This window comes from Bubalus kerabau, chromosome 5 (assembly GCF_029407905.1).
Source record: "Bubalus kerabau isolate K-KA32 ecotype Philippines breed swamp buffalo chromosome 5, PCC_UOA_SB_1v2, whole genome shotgun sequence".
In the NCBI taxonomy this organism is placed as follows: Eukaryota; Metazoa; Chordata; class Mammalia; order Artiodactyla; family Bovidae; genus Bubalus; species Bubalus kerabau.
The window spans coordinates 80,651,125-80,674,248 of NC_073628.1; the positions used below are offsets into that span (position 1 = coordinate 80,651,125).

General features: G+C 52.3%; 1 protein-coding gene across 1 annotated transcript in view; it reads right to left on the minus strand.

Annotated features, from left to right (window-relative positions):
* Nucleotides 1-3,623: 3,623 nt before the first annotated feature.
* Nucleotides 3,624-23,124, minus strand: part of SUSD4 (sushi domain containing 4) — a 131,844-nt gene continuing 112,343 nt past the window's right edge. The window contains exons 6-10 of the mRNA XM_055581959.1: nt 17,313-17,318; nt 9,604-9,795; nt 8,356-8,500; nt 4,705-5,087; nt 3,624-3,652 (exon numbers count right to left, since the gene is read on the minus strand). Of these exons, the coding sequence (XP_055437934.1) occupies nt 3,624-3,652; nt 4,705-5,087; nt 8,356-8,500; nt 9,604-9,795; nt 17,313-17,318 (755 nt within the window). The remainder of the gene's footprint in view (nt 3,653-4,704; nt 5,088-8,355; nt 8,501-9,603; nt 9,796-17,312; nt 17,319-23,124) is intronic.

Consider the following 23,124-nt stretch of genomic DNA (forward strand, 5'->3'; position numbering starts at 1 on the left):
GACGCATGGGCATTAACTTTTATGCTTCAAATCCAAAATAGACAATAAAATTAGGGAAGCAGATTAGTGTTAATCTACAGGGCTGCCTGTGGAGGTGATCTGAGTCTGAATTGGGGGGAATTTCTGAGGTTGTCCTGCCCTCCCTGAGCAGAACTTTAACATTCAGAGAGGGCTATGCTGGGAGGGAAGGCAAATGCCCAAAGCATGAAGAACTGACAGCTTCTCCTGGCAGGGCAAGCTTAGGTATAGAAACCAGAGGGGGGCTCCTAGTAGGAGGGTCTAGGGGAACAGGGTGGCACATGCTCAGTCCATCCACTGGGGGCAGCCCAAACCAGCAATGTCTGCAAACAATTTGGAGGGTGGCCGGACCACGGGTGGGTCAGCGGTGCCCAGGGGTGCACAGAGTACATCACCCATGTGGCACCCTCTCTCACTCTGGGTGACAAGTGGGGGGCAGCGGCCATTTGTCAGATGTCTACTGTGTGCTGTGACCTCACACGAGCTGTCGCCCTCATCGCAGCCCAGCGGGGAGGGTAGAGGGACACCACCTCTGCAGGAAGAAACTGAGGTAGCCGTGGGGGGCAAGATCTCCTGCAAGTCCACGGCCTGTCAGTGGCAGATGCAGGTTTTAAGGCAGGTGGTGGGTGTGTACCAAAGCCCTTGCTCTCCCGGGACACTGTACCTGCTCTTCAGGGCATGCCCTGGGACCTGGGCATCCCAGGGGGAGGGCTGCCTAGCATGGCCAGGTTGGAAGGAGGGAGCAGAGGAATGGGAGAGGCCCCCCACCATCCCGCTCCTCACCTCCCTGCAGGCTGGGTGAACCTCTGCATGTCACTCCCCACCAATCACCCAGTTCTGCTGCGTGCTCTGGGGCCAAATGCCTGACCCTGTGCCAGCTGCTGGGATGGGTGTAATTAGGTGGAAAAGGCTCTAAAGAGCCCATGCCAGCCAATCACAACCTTGCAATTAAAAAGAGCTACGTGGAAGTGAAGTGTGAAGGCGTCCTGTGACTTCTGCTGGGCGTGCCTACGACGGGAGCCGGTCAGCTGGAAAACTGCTGGCCTGCAGCTCCTTCCAGCATGCACTTGTGTAAATACCACGGGCTGACCTCAGGAACACCCTGGGTTCTAGGTCGTGTGCTTCTGAGCTGGGGTAACTCCCTCTCCCAAAGCAGAAAGCACTTTCGGGGGGATGGCTTTCTCCCACACCACCCCTCTGGGTACCAGCTCTCAACACGGCCCAGTTTGTTTTTGTATCTCCTAATTCCCGGGGGGAAGCAGAAGAAAGACAGAGTCCATTCATACCCAGAGGGCGTCTGGGACTTTGACATGAAGAGCCAGAATCATGGCATGCTTAGGGTATCATGAGGATTCTTCCTTGCCACGTTAAGTTCATTATAATGAAAAAGCAATCACAGCAAAGGGTAGATGTGAGTGAGACCCTGATGCGGCAGACACAAAGGGATGAGGTGGGGGGCAGGTGGATCCAGGTAATTTGGTTGGAGGCTGACACTGTTGCTGAGCAGGCATTTTGCTCCTACCAGCCTCTGAGCTTAGAACGATGTGGACACTAACACCTGGACATATGTGGCACCTGAGCTACCTGTCTCCCAGATGCCGGAGGTGGGGGGACTGGAGAGGCAGCCCTGTGCTCGGCTCACATGCTGTGTGCTGCGGCTCTCTGCTTTGGAAGGAAGAACATTTTCTGGAAGGAGGCGGGGCCAAGCCTCAGAGACAGCACCCCCCCCAACCCCCCACCGGCCCCCGCCCTGGCTTCTTTGGTGGGAAATGAGCACTTACCTGGTAGTCTCAAGACACACCCTCAATTGGGAGTGAATGGCGGCGGGGAGGGGACAGTGTGGTATGAAGAACTGAGACCTAGCCCACAGGGATCCCGAGAAGGCTGCAGATGGTGGGGCTGGTGGTGGTCGGGGGGCTTTCCACAGTGAACTCTCGACTCCCCTCCCGCTCAGCCACCCATGCCATCAGTGTTTGAGCTGGCCAGGTGGAGTTTAAGCATGAAGCTTGTGAAGACCAGCCTCAGCACTAAACACGTTATGATTACCAAACCCCTTTACCCAGGTGCCCAGCTCGCGGCTGATGCTGGGTCAGGCACGCCCGTTGCTTCTCCCTCCCTCTTTCAGCCTCTGCTTGGGGTCCTGTGCTATCTCCAACCCCATTCCCCAGGATCACTGTCACTGCCCCTCCCTGCCCACCAAATCCACTCCACTATTAAAGTCACGCTTCAAACTGTCATTTTCTTTTTAATTTTTAATCAGTCTGTGTCAAGAAAAAACAGGATTTGATCAAGCTTCCAGCTCTCACCACTCTATCAGCATAGCAATTTTATGGATAAAAAAAAAGAGTTTTGTTTGTATTTGTCTGAAACCCAGAGGAGAGAAAGAATCAGCTCCACAGATTAACATGTATTTGAAGAGACATTTCGGGACTCGGAAAATGTGTTTATCAATCATTTTTTAGGAACGACACCCAGTGGGCCTCGGGAGGGTGCGGTGGGCGTGCTGGATGGACTGATGGGTGAGGCAGCCAGGGGACCGCCGAAGCAGGAGGGCAGAGCCATCCATCTTTGGAGACTGCGGGCTTTGCAGGACAAAATAAAAGGGATAAAATAATTCAACCTCATACTTTATCTGGAGGAGGACGAATGTGTTTCCAGATAGAATTTCTGTTTTGGAAAATTAAATGTGGCTGAGTTTGGGAGCTTAATAGTTAAAAGTTGAGGGGCTCACAACTGAGATAAACTGTCAAGTGGAAGCTTTTAAAAATGCTGAAACAAAACATTACCTTGGCTACTTCTCCACCATGAGATGTATTTGAACACACTCTGACCATGTGTAAAGTCACAAGGTTTAGCCAATGCCGTGGATCCATGTGCTAGACCATGAATACAAATACTGACGATATTTCACCAAAGGACAGCACGGAAGACAGGAACTCTGCCTTTTGGAGAAATTTCCAGAAAGCAGAGTCTGCCTGAGTCTTTCCTTTCCATTCTCGGTGGAACTGCCACGTCCCCCTTTAATCTTGCCTTGCGTAGGGTTGTCCAGCCAAGAAAGACTGTCCGAGGGACACTCGAGAACCTTCCCTTTGGGAGCCTGCAGGGGGCGCTCTGCTGCTCTTCCAGCAGCTCAACACAGACTTCCCGCAGAGGCTGAGCCATCCGAATCTGGAGTCCAGAGACAGTTTGAAGCGGATTTTAGAAGCGATTTAGGTAATGTGACATGCTTTCAGAGGAGGCGGGTGGTACTCGTTAGTCGGTGGGAGGTGGAATTTGGTGGATATATGCGTGGAACCGTCTGTCCCATGTTCGGCAGCACAAGATGCCCTTAATACCTTCATCCAGGACTGCTCAGGGTTCCCCCTCATCCTTCTGTTCCTCACTGGTCTTGGCAAATTCTCAAGTCTCCTTTTAAAGTACTGCCGCTGCCGTTTATCAGCCTCGCTCTTGAGTCCGAGATGCACAATATGAATCACTGTCCCCATGTTGTTGATAGATTAGAAAACTTGCTCCATCCTCCTAAGCTCTGTCCTCCAGAGGCCTCACTCCAAGGTACACGGTTCCCATTCCCAAAGGGGTAGCAGAATCATCAGGACTTTTTCCAATTATGGATCTTCTGCCATTAGAGGGATCTCTGTAAAAAGAGATGGTTATTAAACTGCAAAGAAAGAGATGATTATCATACTAATACACTGAAAAATACTGTGAAGATCTGGAATTGTGAACCTCAGTAAAATAGAGTTCCTACTTCCCTGGTAGCTCAGACGGTAAAGAATCTGACTGCAATGCAAGAGACCCAGGTTCGCTCCATGGGGTCGCAGAGAGCCGGTCACGACTGAGCAACTAACAGACACACAAATCAGTAAGAAGAAGCTAATGCTAAGTTCCACGTATCAGTAAACAAGCAAATAAACCAACACCTCTGTATATCATTAGCTGGAAAATCTCATATCCAGATCATAAAAATTAAACTGTTAGGCTTCAACCATGTGTCCTAATGGTAAAGGTTACAAGTTCAAGTACAGAGTTCTCTATGGGGAACCAGGAGACCCCTGCGTCTACATAGTTAATGCGACTTACTGCCAATATAAGCTGGAATGAGTGCTTTCATTTGTAAAGTGGTACTGGCACTCCCTCCCCTGGGAAACGAGCCCTGTTTAATCTGATGCATTTTTATTATTTTACCATGATCTGCAATCTGCTTTTCCTTGCAGTAGCAAGGAAGTAGTAGTACCTTCCTTCTACTTCACACCTGGTAAACTTAGCCTGTATGTACCCAGAACTTCTCCGGGGTGGGCCCTCGTGCCCAGATGTAGGTCTTCCCTTTTAGCATGCATGTGTTACCTTGATCCTGAGCACCATTTTCAGAAGTCCTGCCTAATTAAGGGAGAGAGAAGAAAAGCATCCTGGATTACACGGATGCTATGAAAATCAAGTTCTGCCCACCTAGCCTTTCTACTCTGGATGGCTTGGCGCTCTTTTGTGCCTCCTGAAATTTCAGTTAATGAGCTAATCACTTATGAGGTGATGATCCTTCCTTCCAATAACCAGCCTTGCCCACGGCCTCTATGTACAGCATGCAATTTCAGCTGAGAGAGAGGGAAGCTCTGATTTGACTCTGAGCTGGGAGCAGGGTGGGGGGGTGGGCTGCGCCAGGATGGCTTGGACCTTGGGGCCGATGCTTACCATCTGCAATGTCGATGCCTGGGCTGGTGGATGCCACCTCCCCCACCGTGCTGGGAGCTGTGTCAGGGTTGTCGGAAGTGGGGCGGGTGCCTCCTTGGCACGTGGGAGGTGAATATAGACTCTGGAGCAGCTCCGAAGAGCCTGAGACACTGTCGCAGGTCTCTGACTCCCCCGGGCCCATGTCTGTGTCCCCTGAGCCAGGGTATGCTGGGGGGCTCTGGTCATCCACGGGTAAGGGGCAGCCCTGGCCCACAGAGGCCAGGTACCCGGGGCCTAAGGCACTGAAGCCGCCGCTCACAGCCTCGTCATAGGACGGGAGCATGACGGGCACGCCATCCACCACCACGAAGTCGGGGTCGCTGCTGGAACTCCTGGGAGGTCCCCTGTGGAGAGCAAAGCAGTGCCAAGGTGACAGGTCACCCCGGGAATGAGGCCACAGTGCCCACCCACTGCAGCTGGGGTCCTCAGGGCAGCGGAGCTGGTGGTGCAGGACATGCAGCCGCCCTGCTGGGTCCCCTCCGGCAGATGGTGCGTCCACCAGGGCCACGCTCCAGACGGGACAAGCTTTTCTTCTCCTTACTGGCCCCTGCCCTCCGCCTCCCTCTTGCCCTTTCCTGCCCCTCTGGGCTCCATCGTCTCCTCGTGCTATAAACTCGTGGACAGGGGACTGTGTGGCCCATTCCAACCAAGCATCCCAAGGTGCCCTGCAGTGTCCCCTGCTGGAAATGGAATAGCATCATTAAGAGCTTGGGAAAGGTGGACCTTAGGTGCCCCTGTCAGTTACCGCTGCACTTAGGAAGCTTCCTGTTTGTTTTCTGCTGCGGTCTAAAACTCGCTCGTTTTCAGTCAAGACAGAGAAGCAACAACAGGGAAAAAAAAAAAAGGAACTCTTTCCAGGTTTGTGGGCTCATGGTCACCTGAACCTAAGCTTCACCATGCTGCCCAGAGTGGGGGTTTCCCTTACCCTGCCATGCACTCGGCTCTGGCCTTGCCCTTGGTCTCCGGTCCCCTGCACCTTCCAGATCTCAGGTCTGAGGCCAAAGTCTCAGCTCAGCTGACCTCTCTCTGCTCCTGGGCCCTAGAGGAACTGGGGAGGCTAGTAAGCGGCCAGTGGGACTTGGTTCCTTATCTTCTCTGCTGGGAACTGGTGCTGAGGGATGTGGCCAGAAGGTAAACGATCAGAAGGAAGGACAAGTCAGCTGGGTGGGCAGGCCACGAACTCCTGCATGCCGGCCTCCGCAGGAGCTCCGAGTCTGAGGACGAAGAGGGCTGGATGCTGGTGTGTGGGGCAGAGGAAAGCGTCAGACCATCTCTCTCTCTGACATTTGAGGCCACTGGCGTTTTGGAGCATCTTGCTTAGAGATGCTGGTAGGGTCCCCTTGTTCCACCACCCTTAAGGCCACACAGAGATAGGGGGAGATTACAAAGCCCATACCCTACTCCCAAAGAGGGGGGCTGGGAGGCAAGAGTCTGCTTCAAATCGGGGTTCTCTCCCCTTCCATGGCCCTTATGAGTGGATCCTGGATCCGCCAAGCTCCCCTTCTCCCCAGCCTGCACAGTCTCACGCTGGCCTCCTGTCTCACTTGGGCCTGCCTACCTTTTCAGTCCCTTTCAGAAAGCTGCAAGCTGCCCAGGTCAGGGTGACCCCAAGGGTGCCTCTGTTCTCCGTTCTCCCCACAACAACAGCTCTCACCAGGGCACCCCATGAGCTGTCAGCTTCTCCCTCACTGATCCCAGCCCCACAGACTATCATCAGCATCTCTTCATAGTCTATGGCTCTGGAACCAGGAGAAAAACAAGCAAAAACCCCTTCCTGGACCTGCCTGAGAATCTTATGATAAATTTGCATAGCTGAGATCAGTTTCCACACAGCTAGAGAGTAACCTATGGAGGAAATAGTCAAGGAATTGGAAAAAAAAAAAAAAGTATAGTGAGTGTTAGGGATCATTTAAAAAAACATCTTAATTTTAGTCTGTATCCTGGAAACTCGGTTCCCAAACCTATGTAGAAAAATAGCTCTATAGGCCACATTCAAATACCCCATGTACTATAAATCTCAGTATATAGCTTGGCTTTCTCCTTGTAACCCCCAGGCCTTCTTTAGATAGTCTAATTGCTCAATGATAGAACACTGTCTCTTAACTCATAAATAATGTGAGGACGGAGAGTGCAGGTGACGGGTTCGAGAGGAAGGACGGTTCTGGCATTTCAGCAGGGGCTAGGCTGTGGCCCCAGGATGGTGCTCACACACTCTGTGTCCAGCGAGGATGCAGGGGCCCCTACCCCCACCCCCCACCTAGCACAGCTCCAAGGCTGGAAGAGTGGGGTGCCTTCAGGTTATGGGGCCCCTGCAGCCAAGTCGGGGGGGCACTGCTCTGTGGGATGAGGCCGTTCTAGGGGTGCGAGGTTGAGGGGAAAGGTGGGATGCTGTCTCTAGCAGCCCTGCCTGCTTCTCTCCCCCACATCTGGCTGGGAGTGTGAGCGTGGGTTTTCCTGGAGGGCTGAGTGGGAAGTTGTTAGTCCTGGAAGCCGTCTTTGCTGGAAGAGTGGTACACATGCCCCCAGAGGCCAGCCTGTCCCTGTGGGCAGAAACACATGCCCTTGGCTGAAGCCTGAGGTCCCTGTGTAAGAAGACTCTGATGTGGGCACAGGAATCCACGGGGATATGTGATGCCTTTGTGAATCAGGGAGCCCTGGCTAACATCCTGTGATGTTCGGTGGCCCGCCTTCCTCCTCCTTATGTTCACAAGCTCATCCGGGTGCTTCCTAAACGACTTCTCCTTTCAGGAACGGTGATCCGCCAACAGCAGTGCTGGGTGGCTCTTGGTTTTGCAGAGCACTGGCATGCTTGCTTCGGGACGAGTGGCTGGCACCAGAGGGGAAGGGCCACAGCCGCCTCGGGCACTGAGAGGACCAGACCCTCCTCTGAGGGACTTCGATAGACTCCTCTCGGTGATGACGAGAGTGAGGATGAAGACACTTAGCCCAGCTCACTGGTGCAGCCGAGGAGGATAGAGACCCACCCCACCCCTACTCCACGCCTGCCCACAGGTCCCACTCAGAAAGCTCAGATCCTACCTGGAGGCAGAAGCGCATCAGCCCTGCCCTGGCCCCTAAACAGGGCCTTTCTCCTTCCTGAGACTTGCTGAGATTTTGCACACCGGTTTGGAAGCTCTGTTGGCTCACGCACCTTGGAGCTCGTCCCTAATTAGTTCTGCATATTTCTTATCCTGCTTCGCGGCCTGGAGGCTCTAAGGTGCATAACTCAAGAGCCACAGGCACACAGTGGGCAATGGGAGTGCCCCTGGGGGCGGGGAGGTGTGGGGCGTGCATCTCTGACTCTACTCCCCTTCTCTGCACCCTGTACAAGGCCTGCCCTGTGAATGTCTAGCCAGGGAAGGAGGGAGACAGGGGTTCATGGTAGGGGGGATAAGGGAAGGGGGGGAGGCGGAAAGAGGGAAATGAGTCTGTCTCCACCTTGCACAGACCCCAAAACCTCACAGGAAGGCACGTTGGCTTCTTCCCCTTACTCCCCTCAGACGCTGGGCTCTGCACCCCTCGAGGCTGACCATCCTTTCTCTCTGCTGCTCCAGGCGGCTGCACTGCATCCAGCCTGGGTGGCTGTGGGCTGCCCAGGGCCGCGGCACTGACCTGGGGGGAAAGTGGGCCTTGAACTTGGTCTGGAACATCCTGGCCAGGATGACGAGCAGCAGTGCCAGCAGCACGCTGGTTGCCGTGAACGCCACGATCTTCCACGTGGTCAGGAGGGTCTCGTGGGTGCTGGGCCATGTTTGTTCTGCCGGGAGAGAGAACACAGCGGCTGTGAGGCTGCCGGGCTGTGCTGGGCACTGGGGTGCCCATGCACTGATGGCTGGGTGGGCCCCCTCTCCTGCATGGGTTCACGTGAGCATTGGTGGGCCTCACGTGTGCTGTGTGAGCAAATGCTTCCCCCATGTGCCACATCCAGGGGGAAGGTGTGCAGCCATCACCCCAGCTTGGGGCAGGCGGCCGTGGCTACTCCTAGAAAACACCGGGGTGAGCAGGCAGGACCGAGGCAGGCAGGAAACAGTGGTGCGCTGGTGCCCAGGTCTTCACCATGGGGTCCCTACCCTGATGCTCTGAGGCCAGTGGTGAGGATGGTTTGCTTGTCATTTGTTATCAAGTAGGAAGCACTGAATATTCACTAGAAGGACTGATGCTGAAGCTGAAGCTCCAATATTTTGGTCATCTGATGCGAATAGACAACTCACTGGAAAAGTCCCTGATGCTGGGAAAGATGGAGGGCAGAAGGAGAAGAGGGCGTCAGAGTATGAGATGGTTGCATGGCATCACCGATGCATTGGACATGAACTTGGGCAAACTCCGGGAGATGGTGAGGGACAGGGAGGCCTGGCACACTGCAGTCCATGGAGTCACAAAGAGTTGGACACAACTGGGTGACTGAACAACAACAGGAAGCACTGAAGCTTGCAAAAGGCTTATGTTTTTGAAAGTGAGAGCAGGTCTTGCCCATAATTATATCATCTGTGTTCTGATATGCATTCTTGAGCATAAGAGAAAGGCAGAGTCTTACGTTGCTTGGGTCACACCCTGGGCTTGTGTCCTTGTCAGGGGAAGGGGACAAGGCTGGGAGAAGACAGAGTCCACAGTGGCCGGGTCCTTGCATGGGTGCTGGGGTCTAGGGACCCCGTTCAGAGGGTCAGCATGTTAACCTGGGCACGGGTGGGTTAATGCTCCCGACTGGGGTCAGGAAGCATTGGCCACATGGAGCCACGAAGATGAACTTCTACATCCTGTTCCTAAGCCTGTGTGTGGGCGAGGAGGGCCGGGGCCCAGGACATGCCCCTGGCTGCTGCGTGTCGTCTGGACCTGGCCCAGGGACGCACTCCACGTGCTCACCTGACTTGACGCAGTAGACCTGGTAGGATGGAAACCACTCCCCGTACTGGCAGGTGATGTACTTGTAGTCACTGGTGAGGCTGTAGCCGGGGTCGCAGTAGAACTCCACCACGGTTCCGTGGTTGTAGCGCTCGCAAGGTCGCGGGTGGCAGATGAAATCGCCGTGACTCACCATTGGAGGTAGCGGACAGACTTGGGCAGTTGGGGAGAATAAGAGTTTCAGAACCACATGCTTATCCTGTCCGGACCCTCAAAACAGAGATCTAACTCGGAGAACACCTCACTTGGAGATGCGCTTATACACGAATCATCATTCTAGTGATGCTGAGCTGTCTGCAAGATCGTCCTGACTCCCGTCCCTCCACGTGGTCAGACGGAAGCCTGTGACAAGATTCTGAGCACGTGCGGCTGTCATATGGCATTGTAAGTTACATCGTAAAATAGATGTTCATCTTCCATGGCAAAGAGTATGCCTACCTAATAGATAGCATTAAGCTCCTCTATTAATAACGCATGCTATTATGTGCCAGACAACCTAGTAAATAAAATTAAGATATTTATGGGCAAAATCATCACCGAGACTGAGCTTGTTTCTGCAGCTATGGGAGTAATCTGGGACTATCCAAATCCCTGGGTGTCCCTGACCTGATTCTCAAATGTCCCCCTGGAATTGGGACAATGCCACACAGGTGGCTCTGTGCAGGCCCAGGCCACAGCCTCCCCATCACAGACCCCCTGACTAGTGGGGGTGAGGCCTGGGACCTGGGCTTGGTTCTTCCACCAACATGCCACGTGACCTCACAAAGGTCACTTAACCCAACTGAAGCCTTGTTTTCCTCCTCTGTAAAATGGAAGCTTATTCTGCCCTTGATAATTTTTTCTGACCCTCATATTCTCACGATTTTTAGGAGGAGAAAAAGTTGCTTTGTTTCCTCTCTTGAACCTGTCAACTACCAATTGGCATTTGCCAAGGGCATTTGCCAGTGACTGAACAACAAGATGGGCATTTGCCATCTGCCACTGTGGAGACTGAACCCCGTGCTGCTTCAGCTGCTGACCTTCAACGCCCCCTAGGGAGTTCAGGGTGGAGTGAGGCCCTCTGTGCTCCAGGGAATCTCATGGGACAGGTCTTTAGAGAGTTGGATATTTACAGGAACTGATTTCATGATCTCGATTTTTGCATCTCTTCATATCTAGAAAGGGCTTCCCTGGTGGCTCAGATGGTAAAGGATCTGCCTGCAATGCAGGAGACCTGGGTTCGATCTCTGAGTCAGGAAGATCCCTTGGAGAAGAAAATGGCAACCCATCCCAGGATTCTTGTCTGGGAAATTCCATGGACAGAGGAGCCTGGCGGGCTACAGTCCATGGGGCCACAAAGAGTCATACGTGACTCAGCAAGTGACACTACCAGGGACCCTCTCATATCTAGAAAAGGTCTAGATTCCTTCGTGGTGACATCAGCTCCTTGTGACCAGCAGAAAACCTTTTGTAAAGTAAGCGCTTGACTGCATTGAACTCTTCCCTTCACCAAAATCTTATATACTGACCTTCCCCCACTGCCTCTTTGGAGCAGTCTCTCAGAGCTGTCTCCCGGGCTGCAGTCCTTATTTTGCTCCGAATAAAACTTTACTCAAAATCCTCATATTGTGTACTTTTTTAGTTGACAAATCCAAACTCTGGGATGCAAGATAAGAACAGTTCTATCTCTGGATCCAGAAAGATGGTTTCTGTGGAGTTGGTGCTTTTTCACCTCTTCCCACAAAGAGCTCCCCTTCCTCAACAAGGGGAGCTGCCATGGCCCTTAAACACACCTCAAGAAACAATCACAGCCCAGACCATTAAGGCCAGCTACAAACCCACACCTGTGGAAACCGCTATGAGCTTTTGACCAAACAGGGGAGAGTTAACTTCTGAGCCTCTTCCCAGGTGCATGCAAGCCCCAGCCAGAGGAGACGCACAGGCCGGCCTCAGCTCACCCCATGCAGTCGTGTCTGCAGGGAGCTGCCCGCTCCACTCGGGCTGCTAGAAGGCATGTCTGGAGCTCTCTTCTAGCAGCAACCCAGGCCCCCTGGAGATGGTCAGCTAGATGGGCCCACCTGATGGGGATGTTCCATGGTTTGGGGCCTGGAGGCTCTTAACAGACACTATCTCTCATTCTGCAAAGGATGCTGCAAGGCAGTTCCTGCTGGCTTTTTCCAGAGTTGGGGAGACAGAAACTCAGAGAGGTCAAGTCCTCCAGGAGCGGCTAGAGGAACAGGAAGGAGCTTGAGCTGAGTTCTGGCTCAACTCCTCACCAGCCTAGTGACCCCAAACAAGTCACTTCTTCCCTCTGAGCTTCAGTGGTCTCATCTGTGAAATGGGAGCGTCTGAGGGTTGGGAAAGGCTGGCCAGGCCTCCTTTCAGAGCTGACATGACGTAAAGTGGGCAGCCAGGGACAACCAGGACCCAGGGATCTACAGAGAAGGGCCATAATGAGGCAATTGCCTCTGCAGATGATGGGAAAACCAAAATGGGCAATGAGGCTCCTGAGATGAGCAGAAGGGAGAAGTCACTGCCACCAGTGGGCAGGCGGGATGACAGTGCCTAGTGGCTGAGCTCCTGTGGAAGTTGGAGCTGTGAAGGTGTATCTGGTGGGACCTGGAGGCTGAGGAAGCTCAGACACTATCAGAGATACACACCCCTGCCCCCCCAACCCTGCCGGGGCAGAGAGGGTCAGCGGGAAACGCCCCAGCCTCTCCCCTGCCTACACTCCTTCTGGACAAAGCCAGTGGGGAGGCAGCTGACCAGCAGGTGGTAGGGGAAGGTCCAAGACAGTGTCTGAGGCCCACAGGCCCAGGGCATGCTCCATGAATGGTAGCTGGCAAGTGACTACACCTCAGGTCCCATGGGCGGACACTGGCAGAGTGGGGACCAGGGCTCTGGCTTTCCAGGGCATTCTCTGGCTTTCCAGGGCATTCCCATCCTGGCAGATGCATGCCCTCCATAGAGCTGCCCAGGGCCGTGGAGTCCCATCATCTGATGCATTTCCAGTTCCACAAGTTAGAGCTTCTGCCAAATCCACTACCTCCAGGGTGTTCCACGTGCCTCTCCAGGAGGTGATCAAGGCAGCAGGAGAGGAAAGGGAAGGGAAGGACGAGGACAAGCGAGAGAAAGACCAGCATTGTGAGCTGGCCCGGGATGCCAGCTGGGATTCGTAGCAAAGACCTCTCCTTCTGCAATGACTCTTCCATGAAGAACACAGTGAGGGGAGAGTGTCCACATGTATCCAGCCCAGGGAGGGGCCACCAGGCTCTCAGAGCCACCTTCCTGGGCTAGGGGATGCCTTGGCTGCCAGAGTTAAGAGGAGGTCTGATGTTCCCTGTGAGGTCAGCCTGACAGAGATATCTGCCTGACAGAGATGTCAGCCTGACAGAGATGTCTGCCACTTCAGCGGCCTCCAGGGCAGCCAGGTTCCCGTGGCCCCCAGGCGTCCCCCTCCTCTGCACCTCCCACTGGTGCCCTCCAGCGCTGCAGAGGCTCATGGGGAGGCTGGACCTCTGCTGCGAGAGGAGGCCCTTTTCCACGGTTAAGGGTATACAGCGCAGTAGGGCTCTCCTGCTAGGAGCCTTCCAGACAATCCTCAAGGGTCCCCCTAGGATGAGAAAATCACCAGAACATTTTCAAGGTCCTGAAAACGTCACAAAAGGTCAGAAGAGGCCCTATAAATATATGCAAGTGTGTTCTGTTGACTAAAAATTGTCGCTCTCCGCTTGATTCTTCAAGAATGACGGCACCAGCCACTGCAGTCACGGATCTTCCACACCTGAAGGGAATTCAGGGTGGACATCAGGAATGAGGCACTCGGTGCTCCAGGACACACTGGCAGAACAGCCTTCAGATAGTTAGATATTTTCAGATTTTATGAGCCCAATGTCTTGCATCTTCTCACATCAAGAAAAGCATCACAATCATTAATGGGGACATCTGCTTCTGGTGACTGGCAGCAACCTTCTGCCGAGACGTGTGCTTGCCTGCATGCATCCCTTGTCACCAAAGTCACATATGTACTGACCGCCCCTCTCCTCTTCAGAACAGTTCCTTGGAGCTATCTGAGAGTCCATTTCCCAGGCTACAGTCCTCATTTGGCCCCAAATCAAACTGAACTCACAGCTCTCAGGTTGTGCTTTTTTTTTTTTTTTTGGTCAACAGTTTTCAGCAGCATTTTCCCTCACTTGGAGGATAAAGAGCTGTTCAAATCATCACCTGGACACTGAGCCAGGTGGTCCCTGATGCGCTGAGGAAGGCCGGGGCTGACTGGGTCCTGTATTCAGAAAAGGAGGGGGGTGGTACAGCATGTGCATTCGGGCATGGAGGGTCCCAAATTCATGTTCAAATCCCAGCTCTGCACTGCCAAGTCAGGGGGGTTAGGCAGTTTGCTTAACTTCTTAGGGCTTTAGCTTCCCCACCCATGTAGTGAAGGAAACAATTCCTAACTCCTAGGGTTGTTGTGAGGATTAGAAAGTGCATGGAACGTACGTAACACAAGAGTCCAGACCACAACAGGCACTTAACAAATAACAGCGCTCAGTGTCACTGGTGTCCAAACTTGCTGGGTGCCCAGGCCACCCTCCTGCGCCAGGCACTACCAGGCCCTGTACAGTCAGGATATCTGGATTGCAGCAGGTGGGCTCCAAACATTCCTGGAGGGAACTGGGAAGCATCTCACCAGCAGGTTTTCCCAGAGGCCAAATAAAAACCATCCAGGGTAGAGGCTTTGACTCCGAGAATGTCATAATCGGTTGCTAATAGAGATGCATTTGCCCCCTAAGTAGAGACATTTATCTTCATACTTTGCAGTGTTTCTAGCAATTGCATCTGGCTGGCCATCAACTTTGCTGAAAAGGAACCCCCTATGCATCCTGGTATGCAAGAAGGTGGGGAGTGTTCTTTTAACTTGGAAGTTAATTATAAACTTGGGAAGCTTATTTTAAAATAACAGTTTGGGGTTATCTTGAGCTCAGGGAACTCCTCCTCTCATCCCAGGCTCTCACCATGGGGTTAAGGGCTTCCCTGGTGGCTCAATGGTAAAGAATCCACCTGTCAATAAAGGAGATGAAGGAGATGCAGGTTCAATCCCTGGGTTAGGAAGATCCCCTGGAGAAGGAAATGGCAACCCACTCCAGTATTCTTGCCTGGAGCATCCCATGGACAGAAGAGCCTGACAGGATACAGTCAATGGGGTCACAAAGAGTCAGACACGACTTAGCAACTAAACAACAACGCCATGGGGTAAAAGTGAGTTCTGCTACCCTTCTCCTCTCTTACTGTCCCTGAGAGGCAGACAGGAAGTTAGCACAGAAACAGCGCAGTAGTGCCTAGAATTTCTGGTTGATCAAAGGGCAACTGCCCTTCCTTAGCACTCGCTTAGGCTCAGTTGGAGGCTCAGGCTTAGCAGTTGCTAGTTCTAGGCAAAATAATAACCCGCGAAAACCCGTGGGTGGTGTGAACAAAAATTCTCCAGCAATTCTATTTTTTTCTAAATGTTTCTCACAACTTCAGAAATTATTAGCAACAGTTATGGGTTTTGTGAAACTTGAAGTCTGAACCTTGGGTGGCTGCAGGCGGAATGCAAGTGAATTGGCTGAGGCTCGGCTGGAAATGGACCATAATTACTGTCTACCTGGAGTCACCACTCTGCCCCTGGCATTATGATGAGGGCGATGGCTCCTTCCTGATCAGCAGGAAAATTCCTACCTACCCACATGGCTGCAGAGTACAGTTACCACCATAGCTAGTCTCTCATGGGCTGGACTGAGGGGCGGAAGCTGGGGTGCAGGGCCCTGGGAACCTCAGTCTGCCCTGGGATGGCCAGAGTTGGGGCTGGAAATGCCAGGCACAGGCCTATGATTTCTCCTAAGTAAGCCCTCCTTTCCACCCAGCCTCCTCAGCACCCCTCCAGCAGCCTCCTCTCCCCTTTTCTAGGAGCACCCCCTCACCACCTACTGAGTGTCCTTCCTCACCCACTTCTGGCTATTTCCACCTATTCAGGTTTAATTCCAGCACAAACACCAGCTTCCTCACCAAGCCCTCCGGACCACCAGGCATGATCTCAGAATTCCCAGGCACTTTGAACATTTTCTATTCCTCCTACTTGCACAGATCCGTCAACTCTCTCAGAGCAGGGACTGTGTCTTGTAAACTGTCACTCTGACAGCATCCTGCACTATTTTTTAATAAACACCTGTTAATCAAGTGAATGAAAACTGCAGAGTCTTCATGACAAGCCAGAGGCCGCCTCCTCCCCCATCACTCTCCCACGGGCAAAGAGAGGCCATGTTCATGCCATTTCTGGTCCCTGTTCTTTAGCAGGGGAAAATGTTGAGATGCAATAATAAGTTAATCAAAGCTTCATGACAACAAAGCACAGCACAAAGATTGGTGTGCATGGTGGCTTCCCAGGTGGCTCAGATGGCAAAGAACCCATCGGCCAATGCAGGAGACATGAGAGACGTGGGTGTGATCCCTGGGTCAGGAAGATCCCCTGGAGAAGGAAATGGCAACCCACTCCAGTATTCTTGCCTGGAGAATTCCATGGCAGAGGAGCCTGGTGGGCTACAGTCCATGGGGTGGCAAAGAGTCAAACAAGACTGAGTGACTAACACTTTCACATCCAGATGTCTTAGTAAAAGGCGACAGGGCTTTGCCAGTCCTGACTCTAAGAAATACACTGATAGATGTATGGCCGAGTCCCTTCGCTATTCACCTGGAACTATCACAACATTGTTAATACAAAATATTTTTGCTGTTAAAAAAAAGAAAAGAAAAGAAATACACTGAAATAAAGAGGTCAAGGTTCCTAACACGTTTGGGACAAGGCTGTTTGTCTCCTCCCACGATGCACCTAACAGGTGTGCAGATGTGGGGCAATAGGGTATCTGGTGAAATGCATGTTTAACTCGAACATCCTTTAATGCATTTGGACAGCATTTAGAGCAGAGTTGTGGGGTGCTAGTGAGGAAAGGTAAATGTGGGGGTGGGGAGAGAATTAAACCCAATGTTAGAGTAAAATTCAGCAGCTGCCAATCTGAGGCATGGCCAATGAAGCATGAGGCAGGGGTAGGGGGATGAGAGAGAAGATGCTCAGAACTTCCTCCTGAAACATGGGTATGAACGAAACTCAGGAAGATTCTATTCCTCGGCTGGAAAAATCTCTGCAGGCTCTTCAAAGAGCTACGGAAGTTTTACAGACCTGGCCCAGTGACAGCCATGGGCAGTGGCCTCCATGGACGGGCATCAGTGGGTCCAGGGTGCCCGGCTGCTCTGTGCTGGACCAAAGCTCACACACCCAGACTCAGAAGGACTGCCCCCCTGGAAACCCACTCTTCAGTCTTCCTGAGAGAAGACAGCCCACCCACCATCTCCCCTTTACAGAAGCAGCCTTTACAGGGTCAGGAGAAATCAGATTCCTTCCTTAATATTACACAGCATCTCAGCAAACCCAGAAGAAGCCAGGGTTGAGCCCCACAGAGCCTCTCCGTGAGGCTGCGGTGGCACCTGGGGCAGGCAGTGTTTCCTTGAGGGATGGGCGATCTCATGAACCACAGGGGTTTAACTCTCTGGCTGCCCAGGAGATACAAGCAGCACCTCCAGGGCACTGGAACAACCCCAAATGCTCCCACACATTGCCGAGGCCCCTAGCATCACTCCTAGAGTCTTCTCCTGCCCCTCACCTTCAGCTCTGGCCCCAGAAAGAGCCCTTTCCACCTAGCTGGCAGGATGCCTGGTGGTAGGGAGTGGGAAGAAGGAAGGGAAGGGCTGCCTTCTCCTACCCAAGTCACCACTTCCATCTCTCCACCTCTGATGGTTCCTATAGGGGACTCTTGGCCTCTTCTGGCGAGTGTGGCTGACCACAGGACATGAGGGTGGAGGGGTTGGAGGGCTCCACGGTCAGGCAGCAAATGCCACCTTGTGTACGGTGGGCCCACACCATGCACCCACCAGTGTGTGGCTGGAACATTTCCATTTACTTACACGCAAATCAACCCCAAACACCTTCTCTCCTGTCCTTCCATCCATTCGGGTCCCTACACCCACTGTCTGAACTAGGGAAAGGTTAACTAAGCCTATTGCCTGAAGGGAAATGAAGCTGGAAAGAAAGGCTGATACATGTCTAAGTGCAAAAAAAAAAAAAAAAAAAGATTCCTCAACCACCTCTGTTTTGCATTATCAGCACTGGAGCCTGGGCATAGACATAGGAAGCGATTTTACTCGGACAGGCTGTATTTCAGACCCTCTGAAGGAAAAGCTTCTTCATGTTCTTGTTCTAGTATCCTGATTATATTCTTTCACTCCTTTCTTTAATTTTTAAAAATATTTATTTATTTGGCTGCGTTGGGTCTTTGTTGCAGCACATGGATCTTTCGTTGCAATGCACAGATTCTCTAGTTGGGGTGCTCGGGCTCAGTAGCTGAGACGTGTGGGTTTAGCTGCTCTGCAGCCTGCAAGATCCAAGTTCCCCAGCCAGGGATTGAACCCATGTCCCCTGCACTGCAAGGTGGATTCTTAACCACTGGACCACCAGGGAAGCCCCTTGCTCATTTCTTAATTCACTTACTTACATATTTTTTGGACCACCACTGAAACTAGATAATGCATTGATTCTGTCCTCCTGGGGCCTAGGAGAGACAGAGGATAAGTAAGTAAACAAATGAATATTGATGTGGCTGGAGGAGGCCTGGCCTCTGTCTGTTGGAAAAGACATCAACCCCACATTAAGTCTCACACACAGGAGGCGGCGTGGGCAACCTACCCCCAAGGGTCTAGAAGGCGCCTAGGACCAAAGGAAGCTGGATGTTCTTTTACACACAAGAAGATCCCAAATGTAAGCTGGTCCTGGCAGGGGATTAGAGAACCAGGGGTACAAAAGCTTAAAAAAAGGCCAGGCCACCTTGCTCCCTTTAGGGATGGAGAAGGGCCAGAGGACAGTGGCTGTGTGCACCCCACAATGAAGAAACTGAGGATCCCCCAGAAATCAGAGAAGCTGAAGGCAAGGACCCTGATCTGGGACAGGTGGTCAAGGACGTGCGAGGAGGAACGTCCTGGGCAGAGGGTGTGACACACGAGGGGGCAAACTGGAGGCTTGAAGAGAGGAGGGGACAGTGGCCGTGAGTGACAGGATAGGGGAGGGGCTGCACAGAAAGGGTGAAGAGGGAGCCAGGGCAGTGTGGGGGCGGCCCCCTGGGCCCCGTGGCAGGAAGCGGAGATTTTATCCTAAGTGTCAGGGACACTGGCAAGAGCCGGCATAGACCTGTCTTCACCAGGAAGCGCCAGCTGCTCTGCGGAAGCCAGGGAGCAGGGATGGAGGTGAGGAGGCTGTCAGGTAGCTGCTGCCAAGACCGGGTGACAGAGGACGGTGGCCTCCTGGACCTGGATGTGGCAGGGACACAGTGAGAAGGAGAGTGATGGAATCTATTGTAGAACCCTCTGTTTCTACAACAGGACCTGCTGAGAGATGGAGTTTGGGGCCAAGGGAAAAACCCAGGATGACCCCAGATTTCTGCCATCAGCACCTGGTAAGATGGTGATACTGTCCACCACGTCAGGTTTTTGTTTGTTTGTTTTGTGGGAAGTGAGAGGTAGTGAGAGTCTGGCTTTGCACTGGCTACATCTGAGCTGCCAGTGAGACACTCATCTGGGTGTCTATCAGGCAGCAGGAGAAAGTGCCCGCGGTCAGTAAAGAACTCAGGCATCGGGGAGTTCCCTGGTAGCTGGGTGGTTAGGCCTCAGGGCTTTCACTGCCACGGCCTGGGTTCAATCCCCGGTCAGGAAACTGGGATCTCACAAGATACCTGGCAAGGCCAAAAAAAAAAAAAAAAAACAAAACCCCAAAAAACCAAATTCAGGAGTGATGAGCTTAGAGATAAGACTCAAATCCACGAGACTGGGTGAACTCACCCAGAAAGAGAAGGTGGAGAGAAAAGAGGAGGGGTCCCCATCAAAAGACTGAGAAATCAGTTGAGGGTAAAAGAGACTGACTGGCTAAGCAGACTGGGATGGACCACCAAAACTAAGACGCATGCATGCATGCTCATTTGCTTCAGTCATGTCCAACTCTTTGAGATCCCATGGACTGTAGCCCCACCAGGCTCCTCTGTCCATGGGATTCTCCAGGCCAGAATACTGGAGCCGGTTGCCATTTCCTCATCCAGGGGATCTTCCTGATCCAGAGACAGAACCTGTGTCTCCTGCAATGCAGGCAGATTCTTTACCACTGAGTCACTTGAAACTAAGATAGGAAAACTTCTGAGCAGGAGGAGTAGTTTCCAGCAAGCTGAGAAAGATGGAGACAGGATAGGGACCCTGGATTTGGCCACATGGAAGTCCTTGGTGGCCTTGAGGTAAGTGATTTCAGTAGAGTGGTGAGCGGCCAGAGGAAGAGGGGCAGTGGGAGCTGAGGAGGGGTGCGGTGGGAATGACAGAGCTATAGAGAGTCCAATGGGAGACTGGGTGCACAGGAGCAGCCAATAGGATGGCTGGAGGGCGGGGCAGGAACCCCGCCCACCCCCGTAGGAGCTGTGGACCTTGCTTTTGTGGCTTCTGGGGGAGCAGACCAACGCGGAGGACCAGGCTGGCGATGCAGGGTTGGAGGGGGAACGCAAGGGCATCGTGAAGGTGAAAGGACCTCTGGTCCCGTGTCCATCAATGGACAGACTGGCCTTTGACAGGAGGGGGAGGAAACCAGAGCTGCACGCAGGGACAAGTGGATCAAAGCCAGGGTGGTGGAGACGTGGGGAACTTGTGGTCTGAAGGCTCTCACTCTCTGAGGGCAGTGTGAGGTGAGGCACTACCTGGGGAGGGGAGGACTTAGAGCTGAGAATTATACATCGCTTATCACAGTCCGTCACCCATTTATATATTTCATTATGCGCAGAAGAGGAAAATGAAGTTTAAAAATAGTCTGTGTGTCTTGTGAACATTCACAGAAATTATTTTGGTGGGGGGTGGGAAACAGAAGAATGTAGAACATGACAAGTGCTAATTATTTGTTTTAATCCTTCTGAGCCATGAGCCCAGGTATTTGGATTGCCTGTTTCCATTCTTAGTCTTCCAAAGCTCTGTGCTGCCACCCAGCCCCGGCTGGTCCTCACGTAGGGAGGAGCCGGCCTGTCAGTGTGTGCACCCAGATCCACCCCACAGGGCTGGTGCTGGCTGCCAGCTGCTCCCACAATCCCATTCCCCTCTTCTTCCTGGGCACAGAGCTGTCTGCCCAGCATCCTTTCTTTCTCTGTGTTCTCGTCAGTGGAATATGAGCAGAAGTGATAAATCCTCCTCCAGGTCTGATCCACGGAACTCTGCCAAGCTTCTGGCTCTAGAATGAGACAACCCCCCAAAGGGTCTTTAGCAACTGCACCTCAAAAACAGCAGAGGCTCCATTGGCTCCTGAATGACTGCATGCAAAGGAGGCACTGGCTCACCCTCACACACTAATTTCGCATGTGAAAATACGCTTCTATTTTGTTCGAGCCAATATTCTCTTTTGGGAACCTTGTTCTAGGAATGAGTCTACCATCCATACAGTATGGAACTCACTTTCCTGCAGTTCACTGCTAAAAAGACGGGCACCCACCCTCCCTCCCATGTTAGCACTACATCTGAAGAGCATCTTGGTGATTTCAGTCAGTGGTCCTTCAACCTTGCACATCAGCTCTAACTGGTCTGGGGTGGGTCCTCAGAGTGGCCAGGTCTTCAAAGTTCCCCAGGTGCTTCTCCTGGGTGGTCAGAGTTGAAAGCTGGGGAGATGAATTTTCCTCTGTTTTCGCCTTCTGGGATGGAAGGCTTACAACATGCAGTAGAGCCAGAGAATTAAATTGCCACGGCATCTGTCTGGAGTCTTTACTTCCATGAGACCCTTGTTTTCCAACTGCCATCCATGGACCATCAGCTTTGGGATCAGCCAGGAGCTTATTAGAAAATGCATAATTTAAAGCCAAACCCCAGGCCTCCTGAATCAGAAATTTCATTTTAGAAAGATTCCCACGTGATTCACACACACAGTCCAGTCTGAGAAGCGCTGCCCAGACCTCGAGGAAGCTTTGTAGCTGAGCTCAGCGGTGATGAGGAGAGAGAAGTCGCTCTTAATATAGAATCTGGCCCTCAGCTGGCCTGGCAGAGCATGGGGAGGTGGTGCGCCGGCTGGCGATTCTGTGTCTCAAGTCCAAAGGCATCACCATCTCAAGACCAGCAGCATGATGTTGCAGCAGCTCTAGAGAACTAAGAGAGCAGGCATTGCTCTATCCACGGACGGAACCAGGCAAACCTCTGCCTTCAGGACTGCTGCTGGCTTCCAATAATCAAAACTGCCACTGTACCGGCTGGTTCCAAGTCTGGCAGTAATGATTCCAGGAAGCTGGCGGGCACTCTCCATGCCAAAATCATAGCTGTTTCCAAGGCTACGTCCAAAACCTTGCTTTCAGCTCAGGGAAAATCAATAAACATTATACTGCATGTAACATTTTCCACTTTCGTTTTGTTGTAACAACACAAAAGGCCAATAAATGTGTCCACTCAAGGAAGCAAATGAGGAGGCTGGACCTTTGCTTATTTCCAGATCGGATAGAACATGGTGTTGACTTGCTCAGAGACATGCATACAGATGAAATTTAAGATCAGTATTATTCAGCAGCCCCAAAGGAGGGGTTCTGGTCTGCTTTTCATCTCAGAGTCACCACATTAGGGTGTCCCTGAAGAAAGACACAATGCGTCTGATGAGGACCGGGAAACTTCAATGCCAAAACCAAAAAATACGGTTTCACATAAGAACCCCGAAGTGTGCCTGTTTTGGAGACATACTGAAACCGTGCAGGAGCGCACAGGTGAGGGAGCAGGTATAAAACCATGATTTGCTCTGACAGCTTTGGGCAGTGGAGGGAGGCTGGCGTCAGCATCTAAAGCTAAGATGTGGGCTGTGCAAAGCGGAGTTAAAGTTTGGAAAAGCCTTGGAGCCTCTAGAGATAGAAGAAAGGTGATGGGAGGAACCCTGATGGACACAGAGCACTCCTGTTTCACACATGGGCATCAGCAAGAAGCTATAGACAGGCCCTGATGAGAATGAGCTCAGGACAGGGCTTAGGGAGAGTCCAAGAATGCAGGCCAACTGGGGTTTGGGAAGCTTTACAGATGGCCCTTTAAACTTGATATAGCTATTATTTTCCCAGTAGTCATGTACAGATGTAAGACTTGGACCAGAAAGAAGGCTGAGCACCAAAGAATTGATACTTCTGAACTGTGGTGTTGGAGAAGACTCTTGAGAGTCCCTTGGACTGCAAGGAGATCAAACCACTCAATCCTAAAAGAAATCAACCCTGAATATTCATTGGAAGGACTGATGCTGAAGCTGAAGCTCCAATACTTTGGCCACCCAATGCCAAGAGCCAATTCATTGGAAAAGACCCTGATGCTGGGAAAGATTGAAGGCAGGAGGAGAAGGGGACAGCAGAGGATGGATGGCATCACTGACTCGCTGGACAAGAGTTTGAGCCAGCT